General features: G+C 39.0%; 1 protein-coding gene across 2 annotated transcripts in view; it reads left to right on the top strand.

Annotated features, from left to right (window-relative positions):
* LOC147174226 (breakpoint cluster region protein) overlaps positions 1-25,178 on the top strand; it is a 38,405-nt gene extending 13,227 nt beyond the window's left edge. The window contains exons 3-25 of one of the 2 annotated variants that reach the window (XM_086075885.1): positions 5,105-5,274; positions 6,128-6,232; positions 6,446-6,631; positions 8,277-8,381; positions 8,683-8,790; positions 9,003-9,063; positions 9,143-9,195; positions 9,289-9,429; positions 12,801-12,922; positions 13,074-13,239; positions 15,207-15,326; positions 15,488-15,563; positions 15,641-15,745; positions 15,828-15,902; positions 17,280-17,377; positions 17,527-17,658; positions 20,690-20,749; positions 20,969-21,078; positions 21,237-21,376; positions 22,310-22,444; positions 22,525-22,630; positions 23,823-23,985; positions 24,058-25,178. In XM_086075885.1, coding sequence (XP_085932011.1) covers positions 5,105-5,274; positions 6,128-6,232; positions 6,446-6,631; positions 8,277-8,381; positions 8,683-8,790; positions 9,003-9,063; positions 9,143-9,195; positions 9,289-9,429; positions 12,801-12,922; positions 13,074-13,239; positions 15,207-15,326; positions 15,488-15,563; positions 15,641-15,745; positions 15,828-15,902; positions 17,280-17,377; positions 17,527-17,658; positions 20,690-20,749; positions 20,969-21,078; positions 21,237-21,376; positions 22,310-22,444; positions 22,525-22,630; positions 23,823-23,985; positions 24,058-24,147 — 2,627 coding nt within the window. In that variant the 3' untranslated portion in view covers positions 24,148-25,178. The remainder of the gene's footprint in view (positions 1-5,104; positions 5,275-6,127; positions 6,233-6,445; positions 6,632-8,276; positions 8,382-8,682; positions 8,791-9,002; positions 9,064-9,142; positions 9,196-9,288; positions 9,430-12,800; positions 12,923-13,073; positions 13,240-15,206; positions 15,327-15,487; positions 15,564-15,640; positions 15,746-15,827; positions 15,903-17,279; positions 17,378-17,526; positions 17,659-20,689; positions 20,750-20,968; positions 21,079-21,236; positions 21,377-22,309; positions 22,445-22,524; positions 22,631-23,822; positions 23,986-24,057) is intronic. The other variant, XM_086075886.1, reaches the window with a different exon arrangement.
* The last annotated feature ends 283 nt before the right edge of the window (positions 25,179-25,461 follow it).

Raw genomic sequence — 25,461 nt, 5'->3', positions numbered from 1 at the left:
TTTTTTGCATTGTGAAAGCCGTTCACAATAAACCGCTGCAGCCGCTCAGTGTTTCCACTGTTTTGAGTATCTTTATTTATTGTTGACAATGATTTGACATTACCTTACACTTATCACCATAAGTCATATAGGTTTATTGAATTATTGGAACCATGTATGCTACCTTGGCTAGCCTGGATGTGAAAACTATTCATTTTTCATTGGTCTTACTCTATACAGTGTCAACCAAGAGATGGGAAGACTATGAATGTTCTAAACTTTGATACCACTGTCGTATAAAGCATATTAATGAGCTTAGAGGAGTTGCCTAGCCAACATCATGTTCTTCAGGTCACAAAATAGTCAAGTAGTACTAGTGCAGTAATGCAGTCTTACCTCAATTGCTTCAAGGCATGAGTAATAATCTACAATAAATTCTACAAAATCTTCAGAATTTTTTACAATCCATCAATTTGTTTTCTATACTGTCTCCTCATTTGGATCGTGAGTGAGCTGGAGCCTAAAACAACTACAGTATTTCCACTTGGCTACAGTACTTCTAATACATATGGTCCAATTCGAGTTTTCAACCAAGTTAACATGCACGCTATGCACTCAGTCAAGCACAAGGAGAACACACAGGAAGAAGGATGGAGCTGAGATCCCAACCTCAGAACTGTGAGGCAGTTGTGCTAATGACTGGGGCACCATGCTGCCCTTTTAAACATTCAATTAATTATAATGCCCATATCTGGTCAATATTTATTCAAACAACATTACTGTTTAATGCTAATGAGGGTTTCTAGCATTTTTCCCTCTTTCATAGTGTTTAGTCATTCAAGCAAAATAGCTGTGCAGTTCTATTCAATAATAAACATATTGGTAACTTTGTAGAGAGTTAGAGTACAACTGTCAGAAAGTTATTTCTTGGATCATTATCACGGAAACCAACCTTCTTAAAAATTGTGATTTTGTTGAGGGTCCATGAATTGCCAAGCCTTTTAAAGCACTTGGGAACTTTTCAAACGTCATAAAATATTTTCATAACTCTTCTGATGAAACATGGACTTAAAACTAGTTGAATGGTACCTTTGCCATGGCCTGAAGGGGTCTGTATCATTTTTACTGGTACTAAGAAACTTTGAGGAAGATGGTAGGAACACTGCCACAAAAAAAAAACTACAAATGTGCTGACTGCTTTATGGCATACGTCACTTCCCCCTTTCCCCATTATTCGTTACAAAGACGGAAGTCAACTTGAATGGTGATGCACGATTACCGCTTTCCTGGCAGAAGCTGCAAAACAATTGAAGAGTTTTGTCTGAGGAGACAAAAGAAGAAAAGGGGAAGCTACCCAGATAAAGGGACAGTAAAGAATCAACATTGGCCCAGATTTCACCCGCTGGCGTGAGCTCAAAAACGACGCAATGCACTTCATAGGAAATGTGGTCTTCCTTCAGGTAAAACATTACTGCTTTTGTCCGTATGGCGCCACCATAATCAACATAAACTGAAAGTTCCTTAGTGTTGCTTTAATCTATGCAGATTTTTTTTTTTAATACAGATCTTGAATTAACCCCATTAGATTGTGCAGGTGTACTAAATGTTTGATTGACATTTGAGTGTATACTTTTGAGTAATCATTGACCTTATGATGAAGTCTTGTGTAGTGGGATTTAAATTGGCCGTTTTCTGTGGGATGATTTAAAACATGACCTGAAATAATCTCACCCACAGTTAAGGCTGATTTTAAACAATGGATTGCTCAATTTGAATCAATTTTCCTCTTCATAGCTTGATAACAATTCATAGAACCATAAATGGATCCTTTTAACACGTCTTTTCCTTCACTTGGATGCGTCATGGCATGGAGTGGGTAAAGCTACAGTACAAAGGTTACCGTGTTCCGTGCCTTCACTTCCCCACTTGTGTATTTGCTCTTGAGGCCTCTACAGATTTTCGAGTGATCACAGAGTTCAGTGGCGCATCCATTAGCTTAGACCTTAATGTGCTGTTGAGCTTTTAACATCTCACACCCACACATGTTTTTTTTCCAGAGGTTTAACCTTTCTCTCTAGATCATAACAATCTTTCAAATCTTTTCAATTCTTTAAAATTTATTTTAATTCTGTGCCAAATGTAATGGATGTACTTTCTTAGCTGAGTTCGTTGCCATGTTGTCTAGTTCTGTTTATTTTTGAATGCATGCAAGAGAAACAGATGTCCCTGCCTGAGGTATCAACACACCAATCAATTAATTGTCAGTGCAGTGGCCTGGTCTTTTTGCCAGCCGGCAAACGGGTTTAGGGATGCCAATATTCTCGCTGCTGAAATGAATCAATAAACCTCATTGCCGAGTTTCATACTGGTTGAGTACTATTTTATCCAGATTGGCTTTCATCCAGAATAGGTGATTGTGATATTTTTAGTTTTAACTCAACAATGTGTAGTATGATGTCTGCATCATATGTGAAATGTTGTAGGATGTTGTCGGCATGGCAAAATAAGACTCAATGATTATCTGTGTGAGACTGAATCTCTGATTTTGTAACAGTCTCAGTTGTACATCTGTCGCTGGCCGCTACCATAGTTTATCTCTGTGGATTAGGATTAGGGATTTGACTGTTTTTGCGTTGTCATCAATAGCATAACCCAAAATTCCACCTTTCATTTCTCCTTTTCACTAGATAGAGCTAATATCCCTGTTTTATCATGACTGATCAATTTCCAGAAGGGGGAGCAGAAACTTGAGTCACTGGTTTAGCCTTGGTGTCTTATTCGTAGCCTACTCAAGGTGGAAGTGAAGGAAAAACAGCAGTCTGTGTATTTAACAAAAAAAGGCCTGGAATAATTTCAAACAAATTGCCGACCGATGAAATTCTTGAAAAACACAAAATTACAGAGTTCAGGCAAAGCCCGAAGCAAATACAGCTTTGCTGTGATCCACAGCTGGTGGGCTCAGCGCTTATGTAAGGTCATTACAGAGTATTTATTACAGCTTTATTGCATGGTTGAAACCATTATGAGCTGCTGTGGGAAGAGACGGACGGGGAGGACATGGACCTACCTATCCAGCTACAGGATGTTTTGTGATTTGTCACTGCAGACTCTGCTTTAAAAAACAACAGTCCAGACCAACATAGGTGCTCAGAGCATATGTTGGTTTTGCTGTGTTTTTGTGCTGGTCTTTTTGGAAACCTTCAAGACCAGCACAAAAACAGCAAAAGCATTTGTTTTTATAGCAGGGGAGTGAAAACTGTGTTTTCTTCGCTGTGTTATCTACACATCAATCAAAATTGAGATATGTAATGGTAGTCAAGAAATTTTTAAAGATTGTAAGCAAAATTCCTCAGGGATGAGTAAGTATCTATGTTAAGCAATGAAAGAGCATTCTCTCCTTTGGAAAAGTTCACAAAGGAGAAAATATAAGTGACTTATAGAAAAAAATATGGCAATGAGAAATGAATTATGGAAAACAAAACTGAACTGCTGTGTGTAGTTTCTGACAGTTATTAGTTAAATTTGATGTTGTGTTTTGGACTACCTTGTGGATGAAATTATTGAGACACTTCTTAAATAATCTTTCGAGGGATTGGCTTGACATAGTTCATTTTTGAAAAATCAGAGTTAGCTGTAAATATTGTATATTATACCTTTACAATACATGCTATTCTGTAGGTGGGAGTGGAACGTGTTTATGAAAAGATGACCTTGAGCAGAAGGCCTGTTTCCGCTCTGATGTTGAAGATGAATTGCTGAATTTCCCGGACAGAGCTGCCTGGACACTTCCTCAGTACAGCAGCGGATCTTGTTATCATGACTGCAAATAAAAATATCTTTATTTGATGTTCCCCTTTTCTCACATGCAAATGATTGTGAAGTTTTTCAAATCAACCTCAATGTACTCTGTTTGGGGATGATTGAATATCCCCTCGTGCTTAATGTGGTATGTATAAGAGATAGGAGGAGATAGTTTTTGCCTCTGAGGCTGCTGAGAGGATGTGTTATTCATCCATTGGCAGAGCTGATGTATAATCTCGCTGGAACACAGAGTGGCCTTTCACACTGGACTTCCCCCGTGTTCTAAAGCTAGCGGCTTGGCCGGTACTCATCTCTTCCTCACACAGTCAATACATGTCTCTCCCTCTCTATTGGGTTCCTGCTGTTTGTTGGAGTCTCTGGAGATGTCACAGTGTTAAATGGGGCCGGTTTCCCCGGCCTCTCCTAGGTGACTCAGCTTTGTCCTCCCTCGAGTTCCGGAATCCTCTCTTTCCTGTTTTCAAGCTTTTTACTAGCTTCTCTTTACAAGCCTGTCACCACTTTGCTGGATGCAAGCTTTGATTTTGTTTTTCTTAGCGCCTTGAGAGCCACTAAATAATGTTGATCATTCAGATAAGTGACGGTGACTAGAGGTTGGGTGGCAGTGATTACAGGCTGCAATACCTGTTGATCTTCAAATCCTAGGTTACATTAACATTGTATACAATATTTGAAATGTTCCCACATGTGATTACTGTCAACCTGTTTAAAGTCAGACTTTGTATACTTAAGAGACCATCGCAACAATAAGCTGTATGCAATTTTGTAAACTTTGGATTTGGTGGCTCTTGATCTGATGAAGAAGTGGAATCCAAGGCAAACAAGACCATTGTGTATTTTCTGTTTATCCACTCACCTGGCACAAGCTTTCAGTGCCTGGCACATGGTTTGGGTAGATTTTTGCAGGACACGGGGTTGTGAAGGTGATATTACCCAGCCAAAGGACTGAATGCTGCTTTTGGAGTACAGTGTAATAATTTGCATTACAATGAGATATAGTTTGGCTATTTTGGATAGTTACTGTGTTTTTCTCTGGATATTTTGTTGGTGAAGCTGTAAAATCAGCTTAGACATAAAACATTCATATTGACCAGTGTTGCATTACAGATTTGTGTCTGCTTAAACGGCTTTATAATATAAACATTTACATTAAAATGAACATTTATATAATATTTATTTGCATTTCTACTGAAGGGCAGACATACCAAGGCAATTTTCTTAATATCTTTACCGGTATGATTTAAAACAAGTCATGGTTGTTACTGTTATTACTACATGGCTTACATGTGTCTTTTGTTTCTGACAGATAATGAGGCCCCTCCATCATTTAATTATGACCTGGAACACTCGGAAGAGCAATCTTGTCCTGATGCTCTGTCCCTCACCGGCTCGCCTTCCTCATCGCCACAGCTTCGCTCCAAAAGTCGATGCAGTGGAGACACGCAATCATCTGGTTCCTTGGAGTCTACACTGTCGGTAAGATGACTGGTTGCACCCCTGGACTGGTCGCCACTCTCGTTCAAACCTAGACTCCTCACAGGACAAGCATTATAGAAAATTTATTGATGAGGATACAGTACTTGCGAGTTTCGGTTCGTCCTCTCAGGGGTCGCCACTGCAGGCCACTCGCATGATTTGTTTGGCACAATTTTTACACTAGGTGAGATTTTTACTCCCTGATGCAACCCACCCATCGGGGCTTGGAACCGACTGTGCACTGGCTGGGGCCCATGGCCATCTTGAAACCTTTAAAGTGATTTGTAATTGGTTTTATATGTGACTTATCAGTTGCAGACAGGGAGATAGTAGATAATTGTTCTTAGTAAGGTGAACTTGAGAAGATACAGTCTTCAACATGCAATCCCGAGCTAGATGAGAATGCATCTCAGTGTAAAACGGGGCATTGTGCAAAACAGCAAACACATGTTAAGAGACCCCGGTCCCCTTCTGTCTTCATCTCGTATTTGTGGTATTATTATCTTCTGATGTGCTCTTGGTGGTCTTCAATATTGCTGTAGGAACTATGGCTGAGATTGTAGCTCCACCATGATAGCCTGCACCGAGAGATGACTGATGTACTTGACCTGTTGAAATAATAAGCCCTGGTGTAGAAACACATTTATCTTCTTGAAGATAGCGCAAATGTCTGACTGAGCCCCTGTGGAATGTAAAACTCCTACAGAGTGTAATAAAATATGCTTTGTCCTTAATCTTACAACAATATTTGTAGCCCCATGTGTGCGGTCAGTTAATAAGACTTGACACATCCGTCAACAGGAGACTGCTGTATTCCAATGTTTTCTCTTGGTCATGTCCATGTTGGTGTCAGGTTGAGCTGGATCAGGAAAAAGAGGTGGAGATGAGGAAGTGGGTTCTGTCCGGAATCCTGGCCAGTGAGGAGACCTACCTCAGCCACTTAGAAGCACTTTTGATTGTACGTTCAACACACACACACATTTTCCCCATACTGTATGCTCGTCACTTACAGTATGTCTAAGATAATGGCCAGTTTTATGCGTGTACAATATTTGTTTAGCCTCTTTTTAGCATATCCTTTTTGTAACACATATTGCACAGTTTCTGAATGACAAGTGATTTGAATCTGAAACTATGTTCATTCATTCTCATGGTTGTTGTTCTATTAAAGCCCATGAAGCCTCTAAGGGCAGCAGCCACAACATCTCAACCAATGCTGACCATCCAGCAGATCGAGACCATTTTCTTTAAAGTGCCGGAGCTCCATGAGATCCATAAAGACTTCTACGATGCTCTGCTTCCTCGTGTTCAAGACTGGAGTTACCAGCAGTGTGTGGGAGACCTCTTCCAGAGACTGGTATGATGTCATTTTAAAATGTGCTAACTTCTCTTAATGCCCTGAATTACTCTATTGTTAACTCACGTTTAAAAGAGAATCAGGAAAACAGTCAAATAAAAACATGTTCTGGCACATTAGCTAAAACCAGTTTTTCTACTTTCTATGATGTAACATACAGCTGTGAACCAACAACCGAGTATGTCAAGACTAAAATGGGTTAATATGACAGAAAAGTTTGCTTAGCGCTTCCTCTGAATGAAACCATGGCAATGAGATTTCTTTAATGACATTCCTTGTTGGCTCAACAAAACTGAGACCTTCCATGGAATGAGGCCGTGTATGTTTTGAAATGCACGTGAGTAGACCGCCTGGAGTCATCTCTTAGCCCCATAAAAGCGTCGTCTCACCGTATGACACGCAGTAAAGGAAAACAAAGGGTTCTATAGGAGGTTGCTGGAAAATAGCTTGGGTTTGGCTTTGGCGCATGATGAGAAACACATTCATGCATGGTTTATATATAGATACGTGACGAATTACCGAGTCTCCCTCACTTGCTTTGCTTTCTCTTCTGTTAAGCTAAATCTTAGCATGTTGTGACACGGTTAATTACCAGAGAGGAAAGACAAGTTTAGTTTTATGACACTGTTTGAACAGAAGTCAATTCACACACTTTATAGGTTACAAAGAAAGAATGCAATATCCCCCATATTAAGATAGATACATTTTTAAGCTGATTATTTCAGTGGGATAAAGTAAATACTCTTTCATATTCGGTTTAATATAAGGTGGTGGTTAACAGTATGACTAGGCAAAAAAACAACAACATATTTGAACAATGAAATTTATAGACATTTTGGGTTGAAACAAATGGCCAGGCAGGGAATGAGTGCTTTCCCTTATGTCCAGCCCTGCCGCCACCGTGCTTATCCTGGTTCACTCCCACGACTGTGGTGCCCTTGAGGAAGTCAGCCAAGTTGCCATCCGCTGCAGTTTATGCTATTTGCTTGTGCTACTGGGATTGGTTAAATGCAAGGACATACTTTGTCAATATTTTCAAAGTATGGCGGGTACGGTGGGCCGCCGTAGTTCTGAGGTTGTGGGTTATGAATCCGATCTGTGGCCTTCCATGTGTGCAGTTTACATCTTCTCCTTGTGCTTACGTCTGTTTTTCTGTGGGTACTCCGGCTTCCTCGCATATTTGAAAAAAATGGCATTGAGAACTCTAGCTTGTCCTTAGGGATGTAATTAAGTGTGAGTGGTTATTTTTCTACACATGACCTGCGATTGGTTAGAGACCAGACCAAAGTGTACCCTTCATCTCGCCCGCAGTCTACTGACTTTCCAGCTCATCCAGACCCGACCGAGTAAGGAAAAGCGGTCTAGAAAATGGAATGGGTGTATGTACAAAGTGTAAAATTAAAACAATTTAGTTGTTTCTTCTTTCATCAGAAATTTCTCTCATTCTCTTCAAGCTAATTTCTACAAGTCAAGATGTTGTCCTTTAAAGGCTTTGACAATGTTTCTGTCATTAACTGATGCCATTTCCCTTGTTCCAACTGTTAGACATGCTATTAAGTACACCATTGGTGGTTTCTTTTGACTTGACATGCTACAATTTTTTATTTTATTTTTTTTTTTTTTTGTATGGACGTTTGTGTCATAGACTGCCCATCACTCTGGAACAGGGTCAGCTGGGACTCGACCAATCACAAGATTGCATTCGTCAGTCCATTGCGCCGATATCTATCCTTTTTCTCTTATCATAACGGTACCATGTTTTTTTTGTTTTTTTTTGGATCCACAGATATTGATACCCTTTTGCATTAAACATAGTCAAATAATTATCTACCTCTGATAATCATTATCTAAAAAAATTATTTTGAGCATATCTTCCTGAAAGATGACACTTTAAATTAGAAGCTGCTGACTACATCAATCCCTGCAGTAATTATTAGTATGGAAGGTTTAACTTTTTACCTGCAGTTTTTACTTAGTTAACACCAGGTAGTCACTTTGTTTTTGCCAGGCAATAGAAGGAATCTAATTTGGACTGTCCTCATGTCCTTCAGGCCAGCCAGCTCGGAGTATACCGGGCTTTTGTGGATAACTATAAGGTTGCTGTGGCGACAGCAGACAAATGCTGCCAGGCAAACACACAGTTTGCACAGATATCTGAGGTATGTAATAACACTACACACAGCAGGAACTGCAGCAGTTGACTGTTTGATGTGGTACAGCTGCCCGGGATAGGTGATGACAGAGCACTTTTTAGTGGTCCTCACAGTGTAAAAAGCCACAAAGCTCTTTGTAGTGCTGCTGATTGTTTTAATTGCACAATGCTTTGGAGCACCTGCTCTTAGTTGATTGTGTGATTATGTCTTCTTGACAGAACCTCAAGGCCAAAGGCACAAAGGACAACAAAGACCAGTCAGCTAAGAAATCCTTGGAAAGTGAGTATTGAGTGAAATGACATAATTCAGTATTGGCGCTTGAGTCATGACCGCTTTTAAGCTGACTCCTTCTCTACAGCTCTCCTCTACAAGCCTGTCGACCGGGTGACACGCAGCACACTCGTTCTGCATGTAAGTCAACCTGTGGAGTGGGAATGCAAAGCCTCATCTTACTTGGATGTGGGCATGAAATTTGGGACAAAAATGTTCTTTGTTTTGTTTTAGGACTTACTGAAGCACACTCCCTCCAGCCACCCTGACTATCCACTGCTACAGGATGCCCTGCGCATCTCACAGAACTTTCTCTCCAGCATTAATGAAGAAATCACCCCTCGCAGACAGTCAATGACAGTAAAGAAGGGAGAGGTCAGTTTATCGTCCAAGATCAAAATGAACAATATGCCAAATATGTACATGATATATGTAGTTTTCCTGCACACTCCATTAAAACGTTCCTTTACAGTATATATGTAAAAGACAGAGGTGGTTAGAGTAGCCAAAAATTGTACTCAAGTAGAGTTACTTCAAAATAATATTACTCAAATGAAAGTAAAAAGTAGTCATGAAAAAATCAATCAAGTACAAGTAAAAAAGTATTTGCTGAAAAGAATACTCAAGTAATGAGTACCGCAACTATAAAGTCTGATTTTTCTTCTTTTTTTTAAACAATGTAATCAGACAGACAAAAACTTAACAGTATGTGTAAATTCTTGCATCTTCAAATCATAAAATAAAATAATATAAAACTTTTTTAGCTCAAACAACAGTCCAAGCAGACACGTTAGCCCAAGCATGCACAATCCATTCACAAATTGTGGCGTAACTTGCTCGGCGCTGCCTCCCAGTATAATCACCATAGGTGGCAGTTTCTTAAAGCGAAAGCAAGAAAACGTCATCTTTCAGTTGACTCTTTCGGTTTCTCATCATGCCTGCCAGTCCTCAACCAGGGCCGCATTTCCTGTACATAAGCAATGTGTCCGGGGAAATGCTCCCACACAGTCAGTGGAGCGCTTAACAAAGTCTGAGCGCTGTGGATTTTTGAGAAAATTCAAGACTTTTAAGTGTGCTTTATGGCCATAAAAATAAGCAAATCTAATGTATGAAATAGGAGTAACGACTCTAGTGTAGCCCAATATAGCGGGGTAAGAATAGCGTTTCTTCTTCACACATCTACTCAAGTAAAAAATAGTGTGTGGGAAAACTACTCTTAGAAGTAAAAAAAACATTTTCAAAAAGTTACTCAAGTAAATGTAACTCGTTACTACCCACCTCTGGTAAAATAAATGACATGCATATGGGTGGTCTATATATTATACATTCACTGGCTAAAATGAAAGTAAGGTACAGTATAATGATCTGACTTTACAACAATCGTAATGATCAAGTTTGATTGGCAATATCAGAGAGGTCTTAATACTGCACCGTATTATAATCAGAGGTGTTTCTCATAATTAGTTTACCTTATTTTGCTGCATTATAGTAAAGCCAAAGTCTAGTTTACATACTACATCAGCACTGTAGATACATAGCAAAAATAAAGCAAATGTTAATAATCAATCAGATACATCAAAATCAGATGTCCTCGGTTCTAATCTTAGTTTAGACCTTTCTGTGTGTCTGTGTCTTTCTCAAATACAATATGTTCACACAGATTGCTACTTTTCCAAATATAGTCCGCTGGTGCAAACAGCTACTCCTAATACCCGCTACCATTTTTTTAATTATTATTATTTTTTTTTTACTTAGCTGACTTTCCTTTAGCCTTTTTTGTACTCTCCTTAAACAAATCAATCTTGGTCTCTGTCTTACAAACTGTCAAATGTAAGCATGACACAGAAAAGAGTCTTTGCAAAAAGCACACCTTGAAAAAAAACTACACTTGCAGCAATGTCAAAATGTTATTTGCCATGGTGTTGCTTTGTGCTGAAAGCTAATGTCAGCATGACATTATGTTAAATTTTGATTCTGTAGCTTGTTTATATATACAGGATTTAGATAAAATTACTTCTCAGAACTCCAGATTACATCTTTTTCCATGTTTCCCCTCTATTGTGGATGTTGACGGTAACAGGGCAAAGCGTAAAGTGTTCGGAAGTTAGTAAAAGCTGGCCACTGACTCGTCTCAGCCTGTCTGTAAAGGAAGTGGAGCAAAAAGGAAGCTTGTGACTAACCAGTGCGAACACAGGAGGTGAGGCTCTCTGTGTTGCAAATGAGGAAGGCCCGTTGATTAGCTGAGAGCTCCCTCCCATCCTTCCCGGCTGCACTGTTACGTTTGTGTCCCAGAATTAACCTGGAAGGGCAGCCCAATGTCCTGAGCATCGTAACCCCGCTTGCTTGTGTCGTATAACTCGCTTGATGCCGGGGAATAGAACGCACACGAAGAATGGTAGTCAGCTGTCAATGTCATTATAGTCAATGATTAAAAATGAAAGGGTGCACTAACAGCTGCTTTTTCCATTGGATTATTGAGCGGTTGCCACCCCTTTTGTGTCATCAAAGCAATAAGCGGATGTAATCGCTCCACGTTTTGAAACCAGGACACAGACAGACATAGAGTGCCTCTCGTCCTGCATGGATTTCCTTCTTCTTTTTTTTCGTACTGCTTTTAGTGTTTGGCAACAAAGTCTCACATGGGCAGTGTCACAATGTAAACAACCGCCACCCAGAGGTCAAAGTGCTGAAAGCTAGCAGTCTCAATGTGTCAAACGGGAGAGTAGGCTCTAATTTTAAGATTCAGTGCCGCACCAGAGCCAACAAAAAATTTTTTTTTGTGTTTAATAAAGTAGTGATTTAAGTTGTGAAATGAATTTGTACTTGTCTCAACCATATACTGTAGTGCTGTTTTTGGTCGGGATGTTCGATACCACCCTTTTTCAGACTGATACGATACTCAGCTCTTTAGTAGTCACCGATACCAATACCAATACCACTACTACATGAAATTCCCCCCATAAACACTTTTAAAGAAAGACCTATATATTTCTATATATTTTTCTTTAAAAAAATTATTATTATTATTTTTTATTCCTCTTATTTCCAGTTCCTAATCGTAAAACGGCCACAAGAGGACAGCTGATACCGATACTTTAAAATAAGGCTGGTATCTGCACCGATACCAAAACATGGTATCGGTACTCGCCCATCCCTAGTTTTTGGTATAATTTTAAAAAGTTTGACATCCTGTCCCTGAATTTGTTAAATGTTAAAATCCTATCAAAATAGTACAAGAATACTCTAGAGCACAAGTGTCAAACTCCGGTCCTGGAGGGCCGCAGTCCTGCAGGTTTTGGATGTTTCCGTTCTCCAACACAGCTGATATATGATCAGCTCATCAGCAAGCTCTGCATAAACCTGATAACAATCCTGCTGATTGGAATCAGCTTGTGTTGGAAGAGGGAAACCTCCAAAACCTGCAGGACTGCGGCCCTCGAGGACCGCAGTTTGACACCTATGCTCTAGGGTGTCGGATCTGCATTCAATCACCCCCCCACCCCCCACCCCCACCCCACTGCACTAAATAAAATAGACTGTATGAAGGGCTTCTGAAATTAAACATGTAGACACTTGCTGTTTAAATTTGTGAGCATCTATCTGAGAGCAGCTCTAGTGTAATCTGAATTGAAATACGTAAACTTGATTTTAACTTGATCTAGTATTGGCAGACAGATGTAAATGTTGTCATTAGATTTTGAAGTCCCACTACAGTGTCATTAACTTCTGTATCTTCTTGTTGACAGAATCGTCAGCTTCTGAGGGACCGCTTTATGGTGGAGCTGGTTGAAGGTTCCAGGAAACTCCGTCATGTCTTCCTCTTCACTGACCTGCTGCTCTGTACCAAGCTGAAGAAACAGGCTGCAGGGTGAGCGAGTCCGAGTCAATACCTTGCCTGTAACGTGAATATTCCACTAGTTCATGTGTTAAAGTCCAAGTTCAGGTTCAAGCTGCAAACGTCTGATAAAACATAAAGAAAGTGTCATGTTTAACTTCATTTGCATCCTGTTCATTAACAGGAAAGCACAGCAGTATGACTGCAAGTGGTACATTCCTCTAGCTGACCTGACCTTTCACACCATTGAGGACTGTGAGTCGACCCCTATCCCTTTGGTCCAGGATGAGGAAATTGATGCCATGAAGATCAAACTGTCTCAGATTAAAAACGAGCTCCAAAGAGAAAAGGTAAGGATACCCAGTGAAAGACAAAAGACTATTCTTAAGGAGCAGAAGGTTACAGGTTGAAGACCCACCGCAGCTATGAGAAATCTCCAAAGAGCAGCGGTAAAAGTGACATAAAAGTCGCTGTGCAGCCAGATCATTTTCTTTTCCAAACCACCAAAATGTAAAGAAAAATGCGTATGGCACAGTTATACTTATAACACACAGTAAAACACAACAGGTCATTAGGCTACTGTATTACACTTACTGTAACATGATTGTAACAAGGCATACGTGAGAAACGTATTTTGATTCAAAATTGTATATTTTCAATGATGTGCAAAATAACATAACAAAAACACTGACGTGCGCACATCCGCGTGACTCGTCAGATACAAAGAGAACGGAGTCGGTGGACAGAACTCCGTGGAATAAATAAATAATAGATATCGGTGGAAACGGATTACGCTACACAAGCACATTGGAACAATTCAGAAGCACTTTATGCTACGTTCATACAAAAATAGGGGGAAGCGTTCCGCTGTTGTGCCAAAAGTATTTACCACCGTACAAAAATTGCATCCCCTGCTGTGAGATATTATAACTTTTACCACAGAAAAGTGGCGCTTCTTTGAAAAGGTTCCTTGTAAACATTTTTAAATGTCATCTGGAACAAAACAGAAAAACAGTAACATTCAGTCGTCTGAACTTTTTCTAAGAATATCTAGGATTTCCTACTGCGTGCGTGGTCATTTAATGCACCGTAGAGTCCACTGCAGCGCAAATGCTTGTTTTTGTTTTTTTGTTTTTTTGCTTCTCCGCGATACTTTTTTTCTTGTTTCAAAACGTATTTAGAACTGAAAAGCCCACGTGTGTTTTCATGAAAAACTTGCGTTGTACCCGCGGGAGGGGCTAAATTTTTTTACGGGGGCTTCCCGTGTTGTTGCACTCCAGATGACAACAGACGCGAAGAAAGCTCAAATTTTTCAACTTTGGCGAATATGCGGATTTTTGCTGCACCGCACCGATGACTCCAAACACGTCCGCCGCGCTGCCGCACGCACACGCCTGTCCGCGCTAAATTGTCTATATGCAATCATGCCGCTTATACGCTCCCTCCGCTTTTGGTGACTAGTTGTGTATGTAAATCTAACGTTAGTAGATTGTTTTCTTCTTGTGCGGCAGCCTGGCAGGTTATTTAACATGGAGTTTTGACAGTTGCTGTCATATTTTCCAACCGAAGCAGCATTCCGGCCCCGAATCTTTTACCAGAACGTTCCAGCCCCCTTTCACCCCTGCCGAAGAGCAGTCATTGACCAAAAGGTGTAAATTGAGACGGCTCTTTAAATGATCTACATAGGATTAACTATTCCGTCCTCAGTGTGTGTGTCCAACACAAATTGACAGATAGCGAACAGTTTTCAAAATAAATGAAGAGGCTGGAGTAAAGTTGCCTTTTTACTGTTGTCTTCCATTTATTCTTCTTCTACTGTAAAACTGAAACATACAATACAATAATATGTCACTAAAATATGCATGCACACACAAATGACCACGCAAGTAGCTGTGCATAATATGAAAATAATCTAGAATGCAATCTACTCTTAACCGCAACATCACTGCCGTTAGAAATGCAAGTAAACAATCAAATGCCCTCATGAAATGAAAAGCAGCATTAAAGTAAAAAAAAGGAACTTACAAGCGATGCTTTTCTCTGGCACAAGCAACATAGGAAGTCGTGAAAACTGTAGCGTAGAATAGTAGCGTAAGCTAGCATGTGGTTTGCGCACTGCCTACTATTAACTGGAGGTGTCATGTGATCATCTACCGGAACACAGCCAGAGTCAACAAAAAAACAAACAACAATTACACAAGAACGCCTGTACAGGGAGACAAAACACCACAAACAAGGCAGCTCCAACAGGTCATGACAGTAACACACCTGAAAGTCAACCCGAAAACATGAACCCCTACTTTCTGTTTATTTGTAGAGAACCACCAAAGGACCCAAAGTGATAGAGCGACTGAGGAAGAGGATATCAGAGCAGGAATCATTGCTTCTCCTCATGTCACCCAACATGGCTTTCAGAGTGGCTAACAGGAATGGCAAGGTCAAAAATCTTTCTACATTTCATGCGTTTTACTGTGAACAATGTCATCCCTTGATTTAGCTGATGAAGCGTTGCTTGTTAATCAGTTTATGCTGCCCTCTGACGTTGAGAGCTTGTCATTGTAACCACATGAAACCATCAAGTCCCTTTGTGCCATTCAGGGCTTCACATTTCTGATCTCGTCAGACTACGAACGTGCCGAATGGAGGGAGATCATTCGTGAACAGCAGAAGAAATGTAAGTTATCTCATTACATCAAAATTGTTGTGAATTGTGTCTGATGGAAGTAAATATGTCTGAACTTTGTCTCGTAGGTTTCAAAAGCTTCTCTCTGACATCTCTAGAGCTGCAGATGCTTACTAACTCATGTGTGAAACTGCAAACTGTGCACACTATTCCAGTGACCATGAACAAAGAGGGTGAGTTTGACAATAGTTTCATTCGTGATATCATCTTAACATGCATTTCATGAGGTTTCTCTGACTTCTGTTTCCAACATAGATGACGAATCCCCAGGATTGTACGGCTTTTTGAATGTCATTGTACACTCAGCATCAGGTCTCAAACAAACTTCAAGTGAGTGACCTATTCTCAGTTTTTGGACTTTATTGGGCTGTCTGCAGTTGGGTTATGGCCTCACGTACTGTAATTCTTTGTGCAGCAATTTCTTTTGTGCCCCTGCAGTGTCAACAGCTGCAGGGGCAGGGAACGAGTGGGATTAGTTAGGGACACTGCACTCAAAGGAACAGAGCGTTAGCTTTAAATAATAAGATAACGTCAACCGGTCCCATGCAACTATTTCGTTAGAATTTTTAGAATGATAAATGACTACATTTCAGCAATTGTCCTTAATTTACCCGACCTGATTTCATTTACCTGATTATGTTGAATTTCATAAACACCATTAGGTAGAATTTACTGTATATAAGGTGGAACAGGATTAGGGCCAGTGAAGAGGGGGAAAAAAAGAAGGTTGGTAGGATTCTGACTTTCTGACTTGCCGCCACAATTCATAGCTCTATGTCACAAAGTCAGAATTCTGAGATTAAAGTCAGAATCCTGCCAACTTTTTTTTTTTCCCCTCTTCACTGGCCCTAATCCTCTTCCGTAATATAACACTAGTTGGTTCTATTTACTTAAAAGGTTTTAGTCTATGTATAGCGCTCTTCCACCTATTATGGTTTGCTTCACGCAAAATTTGCATTCACCTACTGATGGTGCAGCATCAGGAGCAACGGGGGGCTCAGTATCTTGCTCGATCGCAGTCACAAGTGTCGGGGATCGAACGCACAACCACTCTACCACTGATCCATGCCAACCTACTATTGCTTATGTTAAATATACTTAACACAACTTACTTTTCATGTAAAAAAAAATTCCACAAAAGCCAATTCACGTTATTCACAAATCATTTATTTTGAGTAACACGCCAAAACAAGACGTGACAAATATGCTGAACACATGCCACAAAAACTTTCGGTGTCCGTTAATGTCTGTCTGTCTGTCTGTCTGTCTGGAAAATAGCCATATGCAAACAAACTGAAAAAAGAGGTGGATATATAAGCCGTTGGGAGTCGGAACAAACTTCATAATGACCGTGTCGGCTAAATTTAACTAAACAAGAATGAATTCTGTATTCCCAAAACTAAAAATATAAATATTATTATTTACCTGTTATGCAACGCATATCTTTTATTACTAACATTGAATGTATTTAATATTGTCAACATAAATGCATTACACAAGAAATACTACATGCATTTTTCTTTTTCTTTTTCAGTGTCTGTACAAACTGTCTTAAACATAACTGTAGCTTCTCATTGTTTACTTTAAACTCCAAAATCAATTTAGTGAAATGATAACAGTAAAATTCTAATAATATCACAGGTGAAGTGTAGGTCCACTGTGTGTTGCATCATTGATTCTTTTCTAATTCTTCTCTGTCCGCTTCAGACCTTTACTGCTCTCTTGAGGTGGATTCCTTTGGCTATTTTGTCAACAAAGCCAAAACGCGTGTGTACAGAGACTCTACAGAGCCCAACTGGAATGAGGTGAGAACTTTATAGAGGAAGACATTCTTGGCAGAGGGCTTTTACATGTCATGCTTGTTAGTCATGCACCATGTCTGTTGCATTCCATGTGTGTTGTACGCGGATGGTATGTTAACATATGGATCTTCATCTTCTTGTTTCCATGCAAGGAGTTTGAGATCGAGCTGGAGGGCTCCCAGACTCTGAGGCTGCTCTGCTATGAGAAATCTTGCAGCAAACCTAAGCAGAACAAAGAAGATGGAGAGATGACAGACAAAATTATGGTCAAAGGACAGATAAAGGTTGTGTGTGTTGCTTTAAACTGTCATTTTATTTTGTCAGGTAAAAATGTGGATATTCACTCATTCACTGCCATTGACAGCTATAGACTTGAAAAAAATAATTTGAACTATTTCTATTAGTTCAACATTTTTTTTCCATTTTTGTTAACAAGAGTATGAAAATCTAGATTTTTTTTTTTACATTTAGAACAGATATAAAATTTGTGATTAATCATGAGTTAACTAGTGAAGTCATGCGATTAGTTATGATTAAAATTTTTAATCGCCTGTTGCCCCTAATTTTTAATAATTGTTTCTTTTTCTTTTTTTAACAAAAAAAACCCCAAAAATGTGTTTAATTTTTAATGATCTTAGTTTTTTTAATTTTTTTTTTTTTAAGAAAAGATTATTAAAAATTAGGGGCGCCAGGCAATTACAATTTTTAATCGCATGACTTCACTAGTTAACTCACGATTAATCACACATTTTATATCTGTCCTAATACAATAAAAAAAAAAATCTAGGTTTTCATACTCTTGTTAACAAAAGTGGGGGGAAAAATGTTAAACTACTAGAAATAGTTCAAATGAATTTTTGACATCTATAGCCGTCAATGGCAGTGAATGAGTTAACTAGGGCTGGTTATCAATACAAATTTCCTGAATCTGATATTGATTAGTATACATATATTCATGGAACATGACTAAACCTCACTATAGTGGTTTCTCTGCGTTGCTGACCATCGGCTCCTTTTTGTCTCATCACGCCTGTGGGACTCTTTTTGCTTTTCAAAAAGAAGTGAGGTGTGTGTGTTAGCTCAAGGGTCACATCGGCTTAACCTCTGATAGAGTGTTGTGACAGAGACTGGATTAGACGTTGGGTTCACCAAATGTAGCAGTTGGCATTGGTCCAGGGTATGCCTGAGGGAGGAAAACACAAAGCACTCTTTGATAAAGGCATGAACGGATTTCCCTGCTGCTGGAGAGGTGGGTTCAAACACTTCAGCGTTCTGAGGGACAAACAACTCAATCGTCATGCCGTTCCCGGTTAAAATACACCCATTCACCAAAAGGAATGGGATGGATGGATTTTCATGAAATAAAATTGAGTAACTGCTTCGTTGTGAAGGAGAGAATATTGACAGCTGTATGATTTTGCCAGTCGTAAGTACTAATAGACTCGTAGTAGGCAATCCTATTTAGTTTATTGCCAAGGTGGCAGAGAAACAACAGCAGGCATGAGCACGTCAATAATGAGGGTAGGAGGGGATTCTCAGGAGTTAATCTCTCAAATCCACCGAGGAAGTAGAACAACACAAAGGCAGCGTGGTAAGCAAGCTACGTGGCTTGGATCCTTTCTCTGACCCCCGCTGGAATAATACACACTCTGACTATGTGGCAATGTATTTAGAAATTTTGAGAAGGATTTGCCAGGGCTTTATTGATGAGGATTTTCAAGACTCTCCAAGGAAAAGTGGTCAGTGGACATGCGTTGGTGCAAGATGAACCTGCTGCTCCTGTTAGTGTCTCTTTGTCTTGGGAGCGGCCTTGTTGTTTTTTTGTCGTTTTCCCCTTCGTTAGTTAAAGGGACATTTTAGAAAGGTGACGTCTCATGCCAGAAAGGATGAGTGAGTGTAATTCCAATGAGGAAAGCGCGTATGAGACAATCAGTGCGTTGGAGGAAGAGGTTGATATGGCCCCCAGAAAATCCCCAACTACAGGGGCCCGTCTTTGGGAGAGAGTCCGTAGCAGTCTGCTCAGACCAAAGGTAACATACAGAAAGCGGCTCAATGGACCTGCTAAAGATATTAGGGTGTTAAAGTAGATGTTGTTGAATGTTTTTTTTTTTCAACAATTATTTCATTAAGTGGTACGTATTTCACTCTTGTGAAATTTGGACCTGGTCTTTAGAAAACTGTTTATTTTTTATTTATTTATTTTTAAAGAAACTAGGGATGTCAGGCGATTCAAAATTTTCAATAGTTAACTCAGGATGAATTGGAAATGTTATATCTGTTGTAAATGTACAACAGATTAAGTTTTTATACTCTTGTCAACATAAAAGTGAAAAAAATGTTAAACTAATAGAAATATGGCTGCATCCTTGAGTCATTGATACAGTAATTTCATAATATGTGTGTGATATTGATTTGTGTTGAAGTCATTTTTCTGCCACTAGATGGCACAATTGCATTTGGAAGACGCTGATGACGGCTCCGTGCATTTTTCTTTTCATAACAACTATCTAATCTAAATAACTTGTGAAATTGTGCCCAAAAAAAATTCAAAATGGTAAAATAGAACTTCACAAATATATGCATTATTATTATTAAGCTTATTACTGCTAAATTTTGACGTGAACGTGTCTGCTGCGTTGTGACTGGAATTGTCCCCAGTACAGGCTTTCAAAGTAAGGGCCGGTCATTACTCATGCGTTAAAAATTTTTTTGTGGCATTAAAGGAACTTGAAATTACCTCAAAATTAACTCACTAACTAATGTTTCATTTGTCACACAACAAAAACAAGTTGTTAATTGTTAAAAGTATCTGCTTTTTGGGACTTGCACAATGTTTTTCAGTGGGATGTTGTGGTTTGCCAATTGTGACTTTCAATTTGAAAACGTAATGAAAATCAAGAGAAATAATTCATCATACAGCCAATTGCATATTAACTCATTCACTCCCAGCCATTTTCACAGAAGCAATCCCCTTCACTCCCGGCTGTTTTACTGAAATGTTGACTGATTTTGCAAGGCCCACAGAATATTGTGTTATTTTCAGCAATTAACATTAGAATATAGTTAAGTTTAATCATTATTCACAAATCTATTTAGAATTGTGAGTAATTAAGTTTTTTTGTCAACATGGCCCTGGTTGATATATTTTGGTATGCTGCCACCTGCTGGTCGTTTGTGTAATAACTACCATTTCTTCAACCGTTTTTTAAAATGTATTTATTAATTTTTTTGCAGTTGAGAGGCTGCATCAAAGCCTTCTGTACGTTTTTGGGAGCAAATGAGTTAACTGTATTTCGATTCATTATATGTTTACAGTTGGATCCCCAGAACTTGCAAAACAAAGACTGGCAGAGGACGGTCATTGCTATGAATGGGGTGAGTAAAGCAAGACATAGTGTCATTGTAAAAGTGACCAAAAAGAGTAGCAGAAATAATGCAATACAAAACAGCTCCAAGATGAAGATTACTCTCCTCCACCAAATGTTTTATTGCTACTACAGTAGTGTCACTTTACCATTCGTAAGCTTGACATAAGGACTTCTTACGCTAATGTAACAGTCTTTCCTCGTTCTCGTCCACTCTCGTGTGTTTCAGGTTGAGGTCAAGCTTTCGATGAAGTTCACCAGCAGAGAGTTCAGTCTCAAGCGCATGCCTTCACGGAAACAGTCTGGCGTGTTTGGGGTGAAAATTAACGTGGTAACAAAGTGAGTTGATCATATGTTCACGTGGAAAAAACACACGACATACTGTTGTTGAGGCTGATTCAAATTCTGTGCTCTTGTGTAACTTTATACACTCAATGTTGTGTTTTAGGTCTGTTGACGTTTGATGAGTTAAGCCTTGTTTTCATGTGTTTTGCCAGGCGGGAGCGTTCCAAGGTTCCGCTCATTGTGAGACAGTGTGTTGAAGAGATCGAGCGGCGAGGGATGGAGGAGGTGGGCATCTACAGAGTGTCTGGCGTTGCAACTGACATCCAAGCTCTTAAGGCTGCCTTCGACTTGAGTGAGTTTCACTTCAATATGGTAACGTCGCATTTAACAACTGGTTTGAACTGAAGACATCACCATGTCATAATGTACAATAGAATATTATGCTGAAGCATTCCCACATATGTTATTGGGATTCTTTATTCTTACTTATTATTATAGCATTTTATTCTCCATTGATTTTCAATGGCACTGACATTGAACTTTTTCTAAGTCCCACTTTCCACGCCCACTTCCATACATACAACTGATCATCGTTGCCAGGTGTCTGATGCTGCTCGGTGTCACAGTTAGTAACGTGCATTGTCCAGTAACCAAGAGGTTGCAGGTTCGACTCCCGCCTCCGACTGTACATTGCAAATATATAACTGAAATGATTAAATGCATGTTAGCTTTCAGCATCAGATGACACTTTTCAAAATAAATACGCCATTAGTTTGAACAAATCAAGTTAGGTCAGCGTTTAGAGCCAATCGCCTGCCACCATGGAGAACCTGGGTTCAAACCCCGCTTGGACCACATTTTAGTACATTTGGTGGTTCGGTACCAACTGACTATCATATCAGGAAATGGATTATAATTTCTCTGAATTTATTAAATCCCACCTTAGACAGATTGCAGTTCAAATGTTCTTTTTATTTATTTGCCATTTAACTACAATTCAAAAGGTGTAATTTTCATATAATTTAACTTTCAATTGACTTCATAAGCACATGCGTTCAAATCTTATCATTCAGCTATTCAGCATTCCCGCACAATTTCTGCAGAAATGTCACTTTCTCCTAGTTATAATATGCTTTTAAGATGAGAACGACTTGACTGCTTTTTATTGTCCTACTGTTTTTGTCTTATTCAAATCCAGTGAGTGTACATAAACTTGACAGTATCCTTAGATCTAGTCAAAGAAAGCCCTGCTGAAGTCAGAGATCTTTTGTTGTCCTCCTGACAGACAACAAGGACGTGTCTGTGATGATGAGAGACATGGACGTGAACGCCATCGCCGGTACACTCAAGTTGTATTTCCGCGAGCTGCCTGAGCCTCTTTTCACTGACGAGCTCTACCCCAACTTTTCCGGAGGCATTGGTCAGACACAAATTCAGCTGGATTTTTTATCCTTTTTCCCTGCACCTTCCCTAATCCGCAATTTTGTGTCGCCATTGCAGCGCTCTCTGACAGTGTGGCCAAGGAAAGCTGCATGCTCAACCTGCTGCTGTCGTTACCAGAGCCCAATTTGGTCACCTTTCTCTTTCTACTTGACCACCTGAAAAGGTAAAATGCACCTGACATGACATGGCGCGGCATTTATGTCATGTTGTATGCCACATCTCCATTCTTTCCTTAGATTGAGGGTCACTTATAGTGCCCACAGGCACCAGGAAAATTCCCATGAGTAGCCCGTGGGCCTGTTCTAAAATTAGCTCGTCAGTAATGGGACATTGTCATTTCCTAGGAATGTTGTAGAAGTGATCATTTGAAAATGTAAATACTTGCAGGAATATAATAATAATAATAATAATAATAATATAAGATATATATTTTTTAAATAATTGATAAGTATTGTCAAGTAAAGTCAGGTTTACTGTACTTGTATATTATATCCACCTTATTCCTACGCCCCATGAGCCTTTGCGTAAATCATGCGGGCGACTTCCGGTATTTTTTTACATGCGAGCCCACTTTCTATGACCTTTACAGACTTTAACAATGTGGGAATACCAGTTGTTGCAGCTTCGAAACATTTCAATCCCGCTTCCTGCTGAATGCTGATGTAGGATAGGTTGATGACATGAAAAAGAGGCCAGACCAAATAAACCGCAAACCCCGCTGTAACAAATAGTGACATTTTTACCGGAAGTCTTTTGCCGGAGTTTATGAGCATAATTGATTCTTCAGGAGAGCCCTCTGGAATAAGGTGGTATAATTGGTTAATTGATTTAGTGTTTAAAAAAAATAATTACATTCAAAAAATGATTAGTGGAATGTAAACATTCTAAATCTGCTTGCTATTAAAGTTTTATATTAACAACCAGTTGCTTCATTAATTTGAATTAACTTAATTCTAAATAAAAATAAAACAACAGAAAATTATTTTAATAATACACTAAACAATTTTACATTTTGTCCAGCCGTGGTTAATTATAGTTATAATTAATATGGGCTTGTGAATCCCTTTGAGACTTTGATTAAAGGCTATAAATGCAAATAAACTTGACTTGAATTACATGAACTAAAATAAGATTTTGAAATATAGATTTATTTATTTTTTAATTTTTTATTTTTTTTTACAATTTTACATATTTTACATGCACAATTCTAGTTTTAATTAAAAAAAATGTTTTTAACATCTACAAATACCTGGCCCATCAGGCCATTAAAAAAAAAAAGCAAAAAAACGTTATACAGTATGTTTTGAACCGATGCAAACGTGAAATGTACAACTTTTTTTCTCCTGTCCTGATAGGGTGACTGAAAATGAGAGCTTCAACAAGATGTCCCTGCACAATCTAGCCACCGTTTTTGGGCCCACTTTGCTTCGGCCATCTGAGAAGGACAGCAAAATCACAATTAATAGTTCACAGCCGATATCCATGAATGACAGCTGGTCTCTGGAGGTCATGACTCAGGTAGAACTAGACAGCATAGAGTGAAACATCGACTGCCGCTCGACATTTGTTCACTTGTTCCTGTCTTCTCAGGTGCAAGTTCTACTCTACTTTCTTCAGCTGGAGAGCATTCCAACACCTGACAGCAAACGACAAAGCCTTCTCTTCTCGACTGAAGTATAACAGGATTTTTAGAGCAAGGAGTGGATGATGCACAATTTTGCCACTAGGTGGAGCAATAACCTCATCAGTCATAAAGAGCTTAGGCTTGAATGTGCATCAGAGTTGACCTACTATCACCCTAAAATATGCACAAATTGTATCGTAATAAATTGTATATTTTATAACACATTTTATAATTTAATAAATGTTTCCGACACCATGATTTGCTGCCCGTCATGGTGCACTGTAGTGCTATGTTCATAGAGGGTGACTTTGTAACATTTGCCATTACTTAAAGGATTTGTCACTGTTGACTGGTTTGGCGGAATATAAATGGATAGAGGTTTTCATGTCTACCCGCATTGTTAGGCCTGGAAATGCTTGTGCCACGGGTCCCTGCTAATGACCAATGAAGAGATCAGTTCAATTTGTGTTTACACATTTACTTTGTTAGGGTTTTATAAGTAGGAGATGGAAATTTGTAGTTAGCAACCAACATGCAGGCATGTTGACCTGACATAAACTGGAATTGTTTAGTTTTATGTAATAACATTTAAACACTATGTTATTGTGGTGTCTACACTGTCTGTTGTTTATTCCCCCCCCCCCCCCATGTTTTCATTAGATGTCATCTTTTTTTCTTAAGTTCTTTTAGTTGGTTTTCATATTTTGTCCCTACTTGTTAGTTGCACTCCGATTTGAATTATGTTACTAGAGTTGCTGTATTGCATTCCTTCATCAATATTGTCCCTTTAAATTGCTGCCGTTATGAGAGAAAATTAAGGGATACCCTTAATTGACTCATATTCAACACTCCTGGGGTAATAACGGAGTTATCACCCTTGTACAGTATTCATTTGAAAGGTGTGGAAATACAGTGTCAACGCATTAAGAGTTATTTTCCAAATCATTACAAGTATTAAAACGCTTGTCACCACAAATTGAAACATCTTATTCTTGTGATTTATGTGTAATACACAATTGCTTTAGTAAATACTGACCAAATGTGTTATGTATGATTTCTATCAATAAAGACTTACTCGATGACTTGACATCAGTATTGTCACAATGTGTCTTTCTGAAATATGATCATAATTGGTACTGTATTTTATTTTTATTGTGTGTGTATATGTATATATATTAGGGGTGCTAGAAAAAATCGATTCGGCAATATATCGCGATATAACCGCGCAATTCTCGAATCGATTCAATCGATTTTTAAACATCAATTTTTTATGGAAATATTCCACAAAACGTCTTACTTACTGGAAGAATGTTCTATTAATGGAACACTAAGCCTTAATATTTTATTTCAGTGCTGTTCAAACATGAAAC

The sequence above is a fragment of the Leptonotus elevatus genome, chromosome 5 (assembly GCF_054856555.1).
Source record: "Leptonotus elevatus isolate MCC_2025b chromosome 5, RoL_Lele_1.0, whole genome shotgun sequence".
Lineage (NCBI taxonomy): Eukaryota > Metazoa > Chordata > Actinopteri > Syngnathiformes > Syngnathidae > Leptonotus > Leptonotus elevatus.
Note: the sequence above shows the minus strand (reverse complement) of the source record. Positions and strands in the feature narration are given on the sequence as shown.